Here is a 17,317-nt window from a genome sequence, read left to right on the forward strand (position 1 = left end):
AATAATTCCTAACCTAGTGGTTTTCAAATTTTTTCTTTCCATTCGTGTTCTTCTTCTTTGGCTTGGCTTCGCGGACGAAGATTTATGGAGGGGTAATGTTCACGTCAGCTGCAGGCTCGTTTGTGGCTGACAAGTCCGATGCAGGACAGGCAGACACGGTTGCAGTGGTTGCAAAGGAAAATTGGTGGGTTGGGGTTGGGTGTTGGGTTTTTCCTCCTTTGTCTTTTGTCAGTGAGGTGGGCTCTGCGGTCTTCTTCAAAGGAGGTTGCTGCCCACCGAACTGTGAGGTGCCAAGATGCACGGTTTGAGGCGATATCAGCCCACTGGCGGTGGTCAATGTGGCAGGCACCAAGAGATTTCTTTAGGCAGTCCTTGTACCTCTGTACCATTCATGTACACCTTAAGTAATCCCTATGCCATAGGTGTTCTGTGATTAGTAAGGGATTACTTAAGGTGATATGTGAGTGGAAATAAAAAGTTTGAAAACCACTGTCCTAACCTGTTTAATCTTTCCCCGTAACTCAGTTCCAGAAGTCTGGGCAACATCCTCGCAAATCTTCTCTGCACTCTTTATATCTTATTGATATCTCTCCTGTAGTTAAGTGACTAAAACTGCACGCAATACTCCAGATATGGCCTCACCAATATCTTATACAACTTTACCATAACATCCCAACTCCTATAATCAATACTTTGATTTATGAAGGCTCTGGCACTCTGGTTCCCATTCCCCTTGCAAAAATAATTTAAACCCACAAAGCAGCACTAGCAAACTTTCCTGCAAGTATATTAGTCCCCCTCCAGTTCAGATGCAAACTGTCTCATTGGAACAGGTCTCGCTTTCCCTGCAAGAGAGCCCAACAATCCAGAAACCTGAAGCCCTCTCTCCTGTACCATGTCTTTAGCCACATGTTGAACTGCTTTATCCTCCTATTTCTAACCTCATTGGGATGTGACATGGGTAGCAATCCTGAGGTCACAATTTTGGAGGTCCTGTCCTTCAACCAAGGGCCTAACTCCCTGAACTCTCCTTGCAGGATCTCCTCACCCTTCCTATCCATGTCATTAGTCCCTACATAGACCACAACATCTGTCTGCTCACTCTCCTTCCTAAGAAGGCCATGAACTCAATCTGAGAATTTGGACGCTGGCATCAGGAAGGCAACACACTATCCAGGAATCTCAATCCTTTCCACAGAATCTCTTAATTATTGAATCCTCTATCACTACAGCTTGCCTCTTCTTCTCCCTTAGCCACAGGACCAGACCCAAAGCCAGAGACATGAATGTCGTGGCTTGTCCCTGATAGGTTATTTCCCCCCCCCCCCCAAACAGTATCCAAAATGGTATATGTTATTGACAAGATCAGCCACAAGGGTGCCCTGCACTTCCTACCTGTTCCCTCTCCCTCTCCTGACTGTCACCCTTCTACCATCCTCCTGCCCCCTAAGAGTGATAGTGTCCTTGTAACTCATGTCTATCACCCACTCTGGCTCTCGAATGATCCAGAGTTTATCCAACTTCAGCTTCAATTTCTTAACTTGGTTTGTCAGGAGCTGCAGCTGGTTGCATCTCACACAAGAAGTCATCAAGGATACTGCTGGCTTCCTTGACGACTCACATTCTGCAAGAGGAACAATCCTCTGCCCTGGCAGACATGCCCATTGTCTAAAACTAGAAGAAAAAATATATGATATATAAAACCTGCCCTTACCTGTTCCTACATGCTGTATCATTTTTGTTCCTCAAATAGTTTTCCCCTTACTTCAACTCCTGCACCACCACCTCAGCCCCTATTCGTCAGTTCTTTTCAATTTAACGTTCTACTGTAGATTTTTTTAATGAAGCATTGGTTCAGCAACAGCAAGTAGGAATTTCAGTGCATCTGTACATGGTACAATGTATATGACAATAAACTCTTATCATCTAACCTTATTTACTTGTACTTGTTACCAAGACATTGTCATTTGTCACCAAGACTGAATTACCTCCTCATCTAAATGAGCATCATGTGAGAGGAATTTTTTTTTACAAGAAGCAATAGATGACCAAAAAAAAACTATCTTGTCAGTGACATAAGGAAAACTGTTGGTCAAGAGCTTTTAATTCTACAAGACCCTGGAAAATCTCCAACTCTGCAATTTTTTTATATCACATCAGGTTTTTTAAAATCCGCTAGAGTGCAATATGAATACAAATTAATGAAATGTTCTAACCCCTAACTTAATTTAAAATGCAATAATGGACCTTACCTTCCCACATATTGCATTGATAAACTATTATATTGGAGTTTACTATCAGATTTAATCTGGACATAAAGAAATTGGTATTATAGCCAACTAAATGCAGTTCATATTTTGCTGACAGTTTCTCAACTTAGAAATAGTTCAGTATCTATTATGCATTCAATGTCAAGAAATGTTATTGTCTGCATTGGCTGATTAGTTTGCTGATGGGTTTCCAGAAATAGTCATCAGTAGACAAATGGAACAGCTAATGTAACCAGCAGAATTTGCTATCTGCATTTGCTTTCAGAATTTCCTTGCTATCTTCGTAATTCGTTCCAGTCCTATTCTCCAATTCTCTGTCCCTTTTGCACTCCGAATTGTCATTCCACTGCCTTCAACAGCTTGGACTCTTGAATTCTCAAGTAAGTCTCAAAATGTCACCGTGTCCTTTACAAGCTCCTCAAAATCCATCTTTCTGTCCCTTCCCCTTTCATTTTATTTTTGGCCCGGAGTCAAATGTTGCTCAAAGACACTTGTGTGTAGTGCAATTTCTTATATTAACAGACCTTGTACAAGGGCAAGCTCTTATTATTCACAAGTAAGGATGATTTTTAAAATGATTTCAATACTTCCCTGAGATGAGAAGAAAGTATTTCTAGGGATTACATAATATCCACAGAAGAAAAGAGTATACAAGGCATCTGTTGTATTCTTCACATTATTAAATACAAAATCTTATTCTCTTTTCAGATAAAATATTTTGCTGCCATTTGTCTCAATTTCTCCAGTAAAGTATTAATCAAATTGGAGCAAAATAGACACATCTTTCTGCCCCATTCAAGTATTTGCCTTAAAAGTAGCCACTTTGCACTGGAGAGTCTAACCTATTTTCATATATGCATAAGAAATGGGAGCACGAGATGGTCATTCCAAGCTGCTCTATCTTTCAACAGGATCTTGCTGATCTTCCAGATCAACAATATTTTCTTCCTATATCCTCATATCCCTTGATTCTTCTAAGATCCAGAAATGTATTAAGGATTAAAAAAAAACACAGAAATTCAACAGATGATCCTTTGAAAAATGGCTCGGCCAGAAACGTGATTTATATATCTGTACCTCCTATGGACCCTATGAGACATGCTAAGTTCCTCCAGCATTTCTGAGTTTTTACTACTGTCACGGACTTTCATGTTTCACTCCAGAAATATATTCATATCGGATTTGAAGCAAACAGTGACCATGTCTCCACAAGCCTCTAAAGTAGTGAATTCAGAGATTCACCACCATCTATGTGAAGAAGTTTTTCCTTATTTCAGTCCTATATGGCCTACTTTAAAAAGGTGATGCCCTGGATACCTCTGCCAGAAATAAAACACCTATTCCTGTCAAGCCCTTTACAAGTTCTGTATGTTTCAATAAAGGCCACTTTTCTTTCATCTAAACTCTAAAGATTATCAATGATCAATGGGAAGTTTTAAAACAAACTTTAGTAGCAAATAATTTTGAATTGTAATCACTGTTTTAGTGTAGGAAGAGTGTCAGCGATTTCCACACAAACAACATCATGTCTTCTGTAAAAGACACAGAGCATTTAACTAATTACTCTGCCAATTTCCTTTCCCTAAATTACAAATTCTCATCTCCATTTTCTAGAAAATCAAATATGCCATCGTTGTTCTTTTTCACACAACCATTGAACTCTTCCAGTCTGTATTTGTTTCTCACAAGTTTATTCTCATATTCTGCTGAATTCAAAACAAATCCAAGTGTTCATAACTATTACATTTTCTGGCAAATTTGTTATCCTTTTCTTTATGGATGGACTGCAGTGACGGCTACACTGCTAACTGAAGGATCGCACAACCAGACAGGTTGAGTTCAGTGAGCAAAAACTAATTTATTGCAGGATTCCTGGTTGGTTTTATACTCCCAGCCCGGATCTGGCTGAGAACCGCGCTGGGGGGGCCGCGACATCACCGGGGCGTCACATGGGTGTCCCCAAGCACGGGCTTCTGAGCCCGGTGCCAAGGTCGGGAGGAAACCTCCGACGGTGCCATTTTGGACGGCTGCCCCACCGCGTGCATGACAAGCTGGGCCGGTTCACCTGCCTAATGGCATAATGCCACACAGCACCCCCCCCCCCCCCAGAACCAGCACCAATGTCCATTTTTGCTGGGTGGCCTCGCTTCTTCGGTTAGGCCACAACTACTAGTTCGGAGGGCTGGCTTTAACCTGTCCACCATAAACACTTCCCTCTTATCACTGATGTCCAGTGTGAAAGTGGATCCTGAACGCTGGATGACTTTGTATGGCCCTTCGTATGGTCTTTGTTGAGGTGCTGTGGACAGGTCCCATCTGATAAAAAAGTCCTCTGCGGAGTACAGCTTGCTGGGGACATAAGAAGCCCGTGTGCCGTGTCTGGGCGGTGGTGGGGGTGTAAAGGATTCCAACTGGGCCCGGAGGCGGGAAAGCAGACTGTGCAGTGACTGCTGGGGGTTGTGAGGTGTGTTGACTAACTCACTGGGTAGGGATAGCGGTGCACCGTAGACCAGCTCGGCTGATGACGCCTGTAGGTCTTCTTTGGGTGTCGAGTGGATGCCCAGGAGCACCCAAGGCAGCTCGTCCACCCAGTCAGAGCCAGTGAGGCGGACCATAAGTGCCGACTTAAGGTGGCGGTGCAATCGCTCAACTAGCCCATTGGTCTGTGGGTGATAGGCCGTGGTGTGATGTAGTTTGATCCCCAGCCTGTTGGCAAGCTGTTCCCAAAGTGCAGAGGTGAACTGGGCACCCTGATCACTGGTGAGGTGGTTCGGAACGCCGAACTGGGGAACCCAACCATTCAAAAGCGCTCGGAAGCAGGAGTCCATAGAGGATCTGGCATCAGGATCGTCTTGGGCCAACGAGTGGTGTGGTCTACCACTTTGAAAAGGTAACGGTTACCTTGGGAAATGGGTAAGGATCCGACGATGTCCACATGTATGTGTCTGAACTGTTCCCGGAACGTGTTCGAAATCTTGTACGGGTGCTCTGGTGTGCCTGTGTACCTTGGAAAGCTGGCAATGGGTGCAGGTTCTGGCCCAGTCCGCAATCTGCTTCCGAAGCCTGTGCCAGATGAAATGTTCTGCCACCATACGGACCGTAGACCTAATGGAAGGGTGGGAAAGGTCATGGATATGGTGGAAGACCACTGGTCGCAGAGTGCCCATGGAGACATCGCACAGGATGGTGCCCTCACCATGAGGAGTTGGGAGGTCCTGGAACCGCAGGCCCGTAATGGCAGTCCTGAAGGCCCGTGTCTCTTCGTCGGACATCTGGTCCCAGGCGAGCTGGTCGAAGTCGAGGCCAGGTGTCAGCGCTGAAATGGCAGGTCGTGAGAGTGCATTGGCAACCACATTGTCTTTCCCCACCTTGTGCTGAATGTTGGTGGTGAACTCCAACACGAAGGAGAAGTGATGCTGTCGGTGGACTGTCCAGGGATCTCTTGCCATAGCGAGTGCCTGAGTGAGGGGTTTGTGGTTGGTAAAAATGGTGAAAGGCCTCCCCTCCAAGAAATAGCGAAATGACGCACCGCCAGGTACATGCCCAGCAACTCACGATCGAAAGCGCTATACTTGCGCTCTGGCGGGCGAAGAAGTCGTCTAAAGAATGCCAGTGATTTCCACTGTCCATTCACCTGCTGCTCCAGGTGCTGACGGCTGTGGCAGAGGCATCGACGGAGAGCGCCATATGCAGGTCGGTGCGTGGGTGGACGAGCAGGGTAGCCTTTGCGAGGGCATCTTTTGTGGCTTCGAATGCCCTGCTGGCCTCTGGAGTCCAGGTGAGTGTCTTGTCTTTTGCCGTGATGAGGGTGAAGAGCGGCTGCGTGGTGCATGCAGCACCTGGAAAGAAGCAGTTATAGAAATTGACCATACCCACGAACTCCTGTATGTAGCCCCTTGAGGTTGTCCAGGCATGGGAACTCCCTGATTGCAGTGACCTTCGTAGCGGCAGGTGTGGCTCCTTCGGCTGTGATGGTATGGCCCAAGAACTGCATGGACTCTTTCCCGAACTGGCACTTGGCCAAATTGATCGTTAGGCCGAAATCGGCCAGTCGGGAGAAGAGGGTGCGCAGGTGAGACTTGTGTTGTGCCCGGTCTCTGCTGGCAACAAGGATGTCGTCCAGGTAAATGAATACGAAATTCAAATCCCTCCCCACTGTGTCCATAAGGCACTGGAAGGTCTGGGCGGCGTTCTTGAGCCCGAATGGCATGCGTAGGAACTCGAACAAGCTGAAGGGGGTGATGATGGCTGTTTTGGGTATGTCCTCGGGGTGCACCTGGATTTGGTGATACCCGCGCACCAGGTCGACCTTGGAGAATACCCTCGCGCCATGCAGGTTGGCCATAAAGTCCTGGATGTGAGGGATCGGGTAACGGTCAGGTGATCGGTGGGGGTGTAATGAAACACCCTGTGGCGTGGTGAGGCAGTGGAGAACTGCAGCTTGAGGAGGGACGGTAACTCATCCAGGATACACTGAAACTCATCCCTGGGCATGCTGATCGTGGCCATCTGCGGCTGCTCTGTGCGGGAAGCGTTGAGTCGAATGGATAGGAAGGTACAGGCATCTACCAGTCGCCTACCTCGAATGTCGACCAGGAGTCCATTGGCAAGGAAGAAGTCAACACCCAGGATGGTGGTTGGAAGGGACGAAATGGTGAACCTCCGATCTGGAAGTGGACAGTCTTGACTCCATACGTTCGGACCTCCATCGAATTGGCTGCACGGAGGGGAGGTCCTCGTGGCTGGTTCCGGGATTCGATGGCTGTGGCCGGGATGATGCTAATCTGGGCCCCGGTGTTGACGAGGAAGCGTTGGCCGCTGACTGAATCCTGCAGGTAGAGAAAGCTGTGTTCTTGGCCAGCCGCTGCATCCATTAACAGCGGCCGGCCTGCTCGTTTCCCTGGAATGAGGAGGGCTGATGACACTTCCGAGCCTTGGCTTCCCAGCGCTGGTGGAAGAAGCAGAGGCCTAAAGTGGATGACTTGCTTCTGGCTATGCTCTTTGAGACCCTTGCATGGGCCGAGTGTTCCACTGCAGCGCTAGAGGAAGGCTTGGCGTGGTCATGCCCATGACTCGTAACCTGCTGGACTGCTGAGCCCTCAGGGAATCATTCAAGCATTTTGAGTGACCTTCCTAGGCTTGATGAAGCTCTCCTGGGACAGTAATGGCCGGATGTCTTCAGGCAGATGGTCGAGGAAGATGCGCTCGAAGAGTGGGCAGTTGGTGTGATCCCCCATGAGCACAAGCATCTCATCCATCAACTCGATTGGAGTTCTGTCCCCCAAGGCGTTAAGACACAGCATCCGAGCGACAAGCTGATGCCTGGAGAGACTGAGGGAACCGGTGAGCACCGGCTTGATGGTCCCATACTTATCTTCCGCGGGTGGGTGCTGAACGAGGTGCAGCACTCATTTGGTGGTGGCCTGGTCCAAGGCGGCAACCACATGGTAAAACTTGATCGAATCCGATGAAATCTGGTGGAGGTGAAACTGAGCCTCTGCGTGGCTGTACCAGGTCTCCGGCTCCTGAACCCAGAAGTCAGGAAGCTTGATGGCAATAGCATTGATCAAAGGGTCATTCATGTTGGGGTCACCAATTGTAGCGGCGGCTACACTGCTAACTGAAGGATCAACCAGACGGGTTGAGTTCAGTGAGCAAAAACTGATTTATTGCAGGCTGCCTGGATGGTCTTATACTCCCAGCCTGGATCTGGCTGAGAAATACGCTGGGGGGCCCCGACGTCATCGGGGCGTCACATGGGTCGCCAAGCGCGGGCTTCTGAGCCCGGTGCTGAGGTCAGGAGGAAACCCCCGACGGCGCCATTTTGGCCGGCTGCCCCGCCGCATGCGTAACAAGCAGGGCCGGTTCACCTGTCTAATAGCATACCACCACAGGACCATCTTTCTTGTGGTGCATTTCTGCTTTAATGCATATTTGTTATAAATCATGTTACTTTATAACCATAACCATATAAGCATTTCGGGTCATTGATTTTGTGCGCCCTCTTCAGGCATTGGTCCCGATAGATCTTCATTCAATAACGATGGAAGAATTCAATGCAGGTGGAATCAGTTGTAGAATTGTTTGATAATGAACCTCATTCCTTTATTCTTTCACCCTCAAATTTCCAATTTTTCTTTGATGCAAAATTCTTCTAAACCTCCCTCTTATTTCACAGAATATTTCAAATTTATGCAAATCATTGACCAGTAGAAACACCGACAAAAACGCAACAATTCTTCAATAACAAGCAGTTGCATGTCCACTGTCATCACTTTTAATGTTGCTTCCCAATCTACCACAGCCAGTTCATTCCTCATACATTCACAGTATCATTTGCTTAGATTGAAATCCTTGATGTCAAATTGAACCTCATCACTGTTAACCTAATGTAAAATTCTCTGGGCATTAGGGTCACTCTTTTCTGAGCGCTTCTTTATTACAAGATTATTAGTTCACTCTTTCTAGTTGCAAAGTATTAGATCCAAACAGCCTGTTGTTAGATGATTCCTCAACATATTGACCCAGAAATCAATTGCGTAAACATTCCAGGATTTATTTCTCTATGCAGTTAATCAAATAGAAATTTCTTATCTGAGGCAGTTAAATGAAAGAGAAACAAGCCGACTCCAACAGCAACTTTTGAACAAGTATGGAATTCGCAGAAACCGTTTTCAATCATGTCACAACTTTGAAACTGATCATTCGTTTCCCTTCCAGCACTGAGTGCTTTGATATTATTATGAGCAAGAAGATCAGTAGGAATTGTATTCAGGAAAAAAATGTTACATTACGATTTTCCATTTTGCCCGACTGCTGTGAATAAAACATATTTTCTGCATATTGTACAACAACAGTTGTGATTCTGTGGAATGCAACACTCTTAAAATAACATGACACTATTTTTGTAAATGTGATTAAATGGTATGCACATTCCACATCCCAGACACTATTTATTTATTTCATGACTGAGAACTTAAAACTAAGAAAATATATTACGTCATTCTACATTTGTTTTGGTCGCCAAGTTTCTTTATTCATCCTGACTCCTGGCTCCTCCTCCTCGTCTCCTGCTGGGCATTCCCTCTACTTGAACATCTTGTTCAGAGGTAGTCACATTTCATAACAGGGACTCAGTAGTGAATTACAACAAGGTATTCTACTGCACATTTCATCAATTCACATTCAAGCAATTTAACAGAGAGACTGGTGGAAACACCCTGACTGATTTGTGTCAAGGATAACTGCAGTTCTCACTGTTACATCAGATAAAACAAATGACTCAGCAAAGATTAAACATTGATATTCTGGAGCTAAGTGGACTACTTTCATAGCAGCACACAGTGAATCAAGTCATAGTGATAATGTACCATCCAAAATCAGGACAATTTGCATAGGACAGATCTTTATCTTGTGATTACAGCATCCATCTTGTACTATTTTCCAGCGAAGGTATCAGGAACTCAGAATGTTATTTCCTTTCTCCTAAATAGAAAGACTGGCTTTTCAAAATTCACGATTACCAATCTCAGTTCTCAAAGTGCTTTATCAAAAAGTAATTTTGAATTGCAGCTACTGTTGTAATGCAGGGAGAGTGGCAGCCAATTTGCACACAAACATGAGGTGTGTATTTTTCAGGATGACATCCCATCCCAGATTGTTTAATTCAGTACAAACCAAACCAGAGCCAACATTCACATTTTCCTGCACAGTCAAACTTATCACCACACTAGGGACAGCACAAACCAACTCACTACCTCCACAAGAACAGAACAGTTCAATGCATTACCACCATTGGGGCAGCAGGCAGAATCACAGAAATTTAGTGCACATGGGGCTCCTTCTGTCCATTCTGCATCTTTTAAAACATTTAATCCCACCTCTTAGTTTTTCTTAGCTAATCTTTCAAGTTAACCATCTTCAAAAATAGGTCCAAGTCCCTTCCCACTCCATTCAGAGAGCTCCCCCCGTCCCCATCACTTCTTAGCTTTTTCCCCTTCTGCCCCACACTCATATCCACCATGTGGTTCCCTCCTCCCCCTCCACCTTTTTATTCAGGGGCCTGCCTGCATTCTGCTCGTAGCTGGATGAAGGCCTCAGGCCTGCCACATTGATCGTGCATCTTTGCTTCCTGTGGATGCTGTGTGATGTGCGGAGTTTCTCCAGCACTTTTGTATATTGAACTACAATCACAATGTCTGCAGAGTTTTTTTATTTAGCTCAGAATCAGAATTTATTGTCATGAACAAGTCCTGAAAGTTGGTGTTTTGCGGCAGCATCTTAGTGCAAACATTCATATTATAATCATCTTACAATATTATCATAAAAAATAAAATTTATAGTTTACAACATTACTATAAAAAATAAAAATAATAGCTCCAATTGCTTTTAGGAAGTTTCCATGAAATCCCATTTCACCAATCTTGCAAGTAGTGCAATCCAAGTTATAATAAGGGTGGGAAAATTTTTCCACTCCACTTCTTTGCCAATTATTATTCTTGAACTGACGACTTCTGATGCTCAGCCCACCACCGTGAAGTTTTCCCCTCAATGCCTATCAAAGCTTCTCGATATTGAATACAACTATTCAACTTGTCGTTTATCTTCTCTGATCCAAAGAAGTAATTCTCTGCATATCCAATAATTGAAACAAGTCAGTCCCAGCATTACTTGAGAAAACCTCCATTATAAAACTTTTATAAAGTGTGGTGCCAGAATTGTACTTTAATGTTCCAGCTGAGGCTAATTTAGTGACTTTCGAAGTTTTAAAAAAACTTTCATGTTTTTCCTCTCAATGCTCTATTTACAAAGCCGAGACTGCTGCAATTTCTTATCTAGCTTATGAATGTCGACTCCATTTTGTACTGAAGAGCGACTGACTGTATTCTTTAAATTGTGTGTATATCGGGTAAATTAGAGCAGCTACATCCTCGATGGAATGAAGACTAGTCCCTGTGATATCGCAGGCCAAGTTAACAACCCTCTGGAGTTTTTTTTTCCTGCCCTGAGCGTTGGCACCTCCATACCAGACAGTGATACAACCAGACAGATTGCTCTCCATGGTACACCTATAAAAGTTTTTGATTCATATGTTTTGAGTGTCCAGAACTACAAGAACATTGGGAACAATTCTTTAAAACTCTATCACAGATTCTTAGGATTAAATTAGAACCATGTCCTTTTATTCCTTTGTTTGGTTATTATCTAGAAGAGAGGATTTCCTTCAATTCAACTCAAAAAAGAATAGTAGCTTTACTTCATTGTGGGCCAGACGAGCAATTTTGATAAGATGGAAAAAAACAGCATAGCACCAACTCGTATGCACTGGTTACAGGATGTTACATCTTGCTTGAGTTTGGATAAAATTAGATATAATGTTAAAGAGATCAGGGTTAAACTTGACAAGATATGGGGCCCATTCATGAACTAGTGTCATAATTTGATTACTTAGGCAGGAATGCTCTGGGGGTTTTCTAACCAATGTCCGAGAGCCGATATTCAATTCTTTATAATTTATTTGCAGGTCACCGTGTTCAGTGGGAGGAGTTAGATTAGCATGGTTTTTTTTTTCCTTCCTTTTATTCTTTGTTCTTATTTTTGCTTTTTTCTACACCTAGAAGGGATTGATCTATTTAGACAATCACAATGTATTAGAATATGAGGTGAAATTCTCAAAGATTTTTAACTTTCTTTGAGAATTATATAAGACAATGTATAACTTATAGATGACTTATTATAATAAAAGCTATATATTTAATTAATATCTAAACAATATATACATGTAATATTTCTCTCCATCAAATTAATATTTTTAAAAGAAAGAAGTTTTCAAGAGTCTTTGATGACATACCGAATCTCTTCAAACTTATCACATAGTATAGCTGCTGGTGAGCCTTCTTCATGATTACATTAATGTGGAGGCTCCAGGACAAATCCTCGGAGATGATAACACCCAGGAATTTGAAGTTCTTGACACTGTCTCCACCGCTGACCCCTTCAATGAGGACTTCCTGCTGAAATCCACAATTCTCTCCTTGATATTGCTAATGTTGAGTGCAAGGTTGTTGTTATGACACCACTCAACTGGCTGATGTTATTATTATAATTAGGATTTATAATGTCACAGGGAAAACAAGTAAACCACAGCAAAACCCCTGTTATCCAGAATTCAAGCAACTGGAAGCCTCAAGCAAAGGGCAAAAAAAAAAATGCAGAAAATAAATAGTTAAAAAAAGATGGAAATTTAAAATTAGCATTCGCCAATCATGCAACACAGAATCTCAAGCAACTTATCTGGCATCTATCTATCTCCAGAGATGCCAGATACATGGGTGGGTGTGTGATTGTGTGGGGATGTGTGTGTGTGTGTATGTGTGTGGGGGGGGGGTGGGGAGGTGCGGGGGGGTGGGGAGGTGCGGGGGGGTGGGGAGGTGCGGGGGGGTGGGGAGGTGCGGGGGGGTGGGGAGGTGCGGGGGGGTGGGGAGGTGCGGGGGGGTGGGGAGGTGCGGGGGGGTGGGGAGGTGCGGGGGGGTGGGGAGGTGCGGGGGGGTGGGGAGGTGCGGGGGGGTGGGGAGGTGCGGGGGGGTGGGGAGGTGCGGGGGGGTGGGGAGGTGCGGGGGGGTGGGGAGGTGCGGGGGGGGTGGGGAGGTGCGGGGGGGTGGGGAGGTGCGGGGGGGGTGGGGAGGTGCGGGGGGGTGGGGAGGTGCGGGGGGGTGGGGAGGTGCGGGGGGGTGGGGAGGTGCGGGGGGGTGGGGAGGTGCGGGGGGGTGGGGAGGTGCGGGGGGGTGGGGAGGTGCGGGGGGGTGGGGAGGTGCGGGGGGGTGGGGAGGTGCGGGGGGGTGGGGAGGTGCGGGGGGGTGGGGAGGTGCGGGGGGGTGGGGAGGTGCGGGGGGGTGGGGAGGTGCGGGGGGGTGGGGAGGTGCGGGGGGGTGGGGAGGTGCGGGGGGGTGGGGAGGTGCGGGGGGGTGGGGAGGTGCGGGGGGGTGGGGAGGTGCGGGGGGGTGGGGAGGTGCGGGGGGGTGGGGAGGTGCGGGGGGGTGGGGAGGTGCGGGGGGGTGGGGAGGTGCGGGGGGGTGGGGAGGTGCGGGGGGGTGGGGAGGTGCGGGGGGGTGGGGAGGTGCGGGGGGGTGGGGAGGTGCGGGGGGGTGGGGAGGTGCGGGGGGGTGGGGAGGTGCGGGGGGGTGGGGAGGTGCGGGGGGGTGGGGAGGTGCGGGGGGGTGGGGAGGTGCGGGGGGGTGGGGAGGTGCGGGGGGGTGGGGAGGTGCGGGGGGGTGGGGAGGTGCGGGGGGGTGGGGAGGTGCGGGGGGGTGGGGAGGTGCGGGGGGGTGGGGAGGTGCGGGGGGGTGGGGAGGTGCGGGGGGGTGGGGAGGTGCGGGGGGGTGGGGAGGTGCGGGGGGGTGGGGAGGTGCGGGGGGGTGGGGAGGTGCGGGGGGGTGGGGAGGTGCGGGGTGGGGAGGTGCGGGGTGGGGAGGTGCGGGGTGGGGAGGTGCGGGGTGGGGAGGTGCGGGGTGGGGAGGTGCGGGGTGGGGAGGTGCGGGGTGGGGAGGTGTGTGTGGGGGAGGTGTGTGTGGGGGGAGGTGTGTGTGGGGGGAGGTGTGTGTGGGGGGAGGTGTGTGTGGGGGGAGGTGTGTGTGGGGGAGGTGTGTGTGGGGGGAGGTGTGTGTGGGGGGAGGTGTGTGTGGGGGAGGTGTGTATGTGTGTATATTATATATCTACACACGCACACAAGCAGGATAGCTGGCATTATCTGGGGAATAAAATACTCAGTTGTTGACTACGTGGTTTAAACAAAATACACAAAAAAAACTTGATGGCAATTCTGCATAAATATATTTTTTTCTGTTTCCTGCTGCCTGCTCCTTTCCTGTCTGGAGGCCTGAGCACTGAGATGGGCGTATTGCTGTTGTTCTGTTACCTGCTCCTTGCATGTCTAGAAGCATCAACAGTGAGATGAGACTGATGTCTCTTGCTTTCTCCTTTATCTAACTCTACGGGCTTGTGAAGAGCTTCTCCCAACGTTGTTTCACCATATTGAACTGGGTTTGGTTTCTGAATATACATTGAAGCATACCACTGTAACTTCAGGTTTTTTCCACTGGAACCTTGGTTTCTGAATATACATTGAAGCATAGCACTGTAACTTAAGGCTTTTTCCACTGGAACCTTGTTGGCCAATTTACCGGTTAAGGGTCCGGTGGAAAAGGGAAACAATCAGCATGCCGGTGTCAAATGACAAACTCACGCCGGGAATTGACGGCCTTGACGCCTACTTACATCCTCGGCGTCAGCTGATGCCTGCATGCTGATTAAGCCAATTGAAAAATGGACCAGTTGCATCCCTGGACTATCGTTGAAAGTAGACTCTCCTTTCCTCCGGGATAACTTGTGGCCTATGGGAAAGCACGGCCAATTAACTGGGGCATAATGGAGGTGTCCTTCGTGCAAGTTCAAATTCTTTTTGAACTTCTAATGACCTTAAAGGTTAAATTCAATGTAATTCAGCATCAAATGTTACCACAATTATAGTAAACAGTAATGCAAGTCAGTGCTAATAAATACTTGTACAATAAACAGTAACACAAGTCAGTACAAACTGGTCAAAAAGCACTTTTAACCTTCATATGACTTTAAAGGTTAAATTCAACGTGGTCATGACATTCAGCCCCAACGAAACCTCCTTGGAAATTTCTAGAGTGTTCCACGTTGATTTGCATGGAGAACAGACAAATAGACATACATGCACAAATATATATACACATTTTTTTAAAAACACAGAGGTCTCCCCTTCTCCATGGTTATGCTTTCCACGGTTTCAGTTACCCACGGTCAACTGCGGTCCAAAACTGATCCAACCGCCCCGCTCTCTCCCCACAGCCCTGTATCAGTCCCAGCTAATCTCACTGGCCTGCACTCTCCACACAGTCCCCACTATCCTGCTCTCTTCCCACAGTCCCGTGTCAGTATATAAAATTAATCTAAGGTGATTGACTTGCTAGAGCTAATCTTTTACCTCAGGATAAATATGCACAGCACCAGTAGGATCTGTGATCCATAATCATATCAATAAAGTGCTGCCACTCTTCTATGCACAATTGCTGCCCTTGGCCACAGATATCAAGGGACTTAAATTCACTTAGAAGACTACGTTTTCCCGATAATGTTATAGGTGTCTAGAATTAAAAATGAACACGAAAATATCCAAGAGTGATATCAGTTTTGAAGATCAAAGCAACCTCTTGATTTTGTTTATTTAAATGACTCATATTACCTTTGTATATGATTTTCCATTATCCTTTAGCATAGCTGCTCTCCAAGTCAGCAAGCGGGCGCTCTCCAGTGCCAGGCCCATGTCAGCCAATTTGAACTGCAAATAAAGTCAAATTTATATCATCAGCGTCAATTATTCCTTTTATTTTATCATCAAAGAATTTGCAGTTGTCGATCAGCAATGATGTGCTTGATTTTCACAATAGAATTGGAATCAAGACTGGAATTTCAGTTATAAATCATTCAATTGAATCATGTTATTTTCCAAAAGATCAATGGGTCACAGTTCACTGAAAGGAAATCAGAACATAGGTTCTGTATTATGACTGTATGGACAGCACAGAGGATGCCATTTGGTCTACCATGCCTGTGCTTGTTCTTTGGAGGGGCTATGTAGTTATCTCAGCAAGCTGCTCTTTCCCCAAAGCCTTGTAATACCTGTAGCTTTGAGTATTCATCCATTTCCCCTTTAAAAGATATTCTTTGGCTTGGCTTCGCGGACGAAGATTTATGGAGGGGTAATGTCCACGTCAGCTGCAGGCTCGTTTGTGGCTGACAAGTCCAATGTGGGACAGGCAGGCATGGTTGCAGCGGTTGCAAGGGAAAATTGGTGGGTTGGGGTTGGGTGTTGGGTTTTTCCTCCTTTGTCTTTTGTCAGTGAGATGGGCTCTGCAGTCTTCTTCAAAGGAGGTTGCTGCCCGCCGAACTGTGAGGCGCCAAGATACACGGTTGGAGGCGCTATCAGCCCACTGGCGGTGGTCAATGTGGCAGGCACCAAGAGATTTCTTTAGGTAGTCCTTGTACCTCTTCTTTGGTGCACCTCTGTCTCGGTGGCCAGTGGAGAGCTCGCCATATAACACGTTCTTGGGAAGGCGATGGTCCTCCATTCTGGAGACGTGACCTACCCAGCACAGTTTGATCTTCAGCAGCGTGGATTCGATGCTGTCGGCCTCTGCCATCTCGAGTACTTTGACGTTGGAGATGAAGTCGCTCCAATGAATGTTGAGGATGGAGCGGAGACAATGCTGGTGGAAGCATTCTAGGAGCCGTAGGTGATGCTGGTAGAGGACCCATGATTTGGAGCCGAACAGGACCTTCCCTCCAGAAACCATTCTTCGTCATAACTGTCTAAAAAGTGTTTCTCTCTTTGACTGCTGCTTCTTTTGAAAATTACCATTGAAGTTTGCAACACAGTTTCTCCTTTTATTAAAATTAACAAAACCACTGAGAACTTCGCATATCAAATTTCCTCATAATCTCCACTTCCCTGAGGAAAACTGGCCCAGAGTTTTCTCTTCTTTCCACAACTTAACTTCATCCTAACAGTGCTGTACTTTTCTGACCTTCCCCAAGAACCTAAAAAACAAAATTGAACATAGTAATCTCACATGGGGCTTTTAAAAATTCAGCATTATTTTCCTGCTTTTGAACACATTGCTGTACTAATTAAGATCAAGGCCCTTTGACTTACGAAAAACCCTCTCAGTATGGTAAAACCCCTGTAATCTAGAATTCAAGCAACCAGCAAAAAATAATCACTGAAAATAAATAAGTAAAAAATATGGAAGTTTAAAATTGGCACACCTTCCCATTAGTTCACCAATTACGCAACACACAATCTCAAGCAACCAGAAAATTCATTTATTCAGCATGTACCAATCCCTATAGGTGCCAGACACCTGGGGTTTTACTATAGATCCCAACTAATCATCTTCAAATATTTGGGAAACAAAGATTTCCAAGTTTTTATGTTCTTGCATCTTTTTTTTTAAACTATACCA

General features: G+C 46.4%; 1 protein-coding gene across 4 annotated transcripts in view; it reads right to left on the reverse strand.

The window, feature by feature from the left end:
• acads (acyl-CoA dehydrogenase short chain) overlaps positions 1-17,317 on the reverse strand; it is a 152,658-nt gene that overhangs the window by 36,419 nt on the left and 98,922 nt on the right. For 3 of the 4 annotated variants that reach the window (XM_069932957.1, XM_069932960.1, XM_069932958.1), the window contains one exon: positions 15,538-15,633. In XM_069932957.1, the coding sequence (XP_069789058.1) occupies positions 15,538-15,633 (96 nt within the window). Of the gene's footprint in view, positions 1-10,562; positions 10,900-15,537; positions 15,634-17,317 lie in introns of those variants that run through there. The other variant, XM_069932959.1, reaches the window with a different exon arrangement.

This window comes from Narcine bancroftii, chromosome 4 (assembly GCF_036971445.1).
Source record: "Narcine bancroftii isolate sNarBan1 chromosome 4, sNarBan1.hap1, whole genome shotgun sequence".
NCBI classification, from domain to species: domain Eukaryota; kingdom Metazoa; phylum Chordata; class Chondrichthyes; order Torpediniformes; family Narcinidae; genus Narcine; species Narcine bancroftii.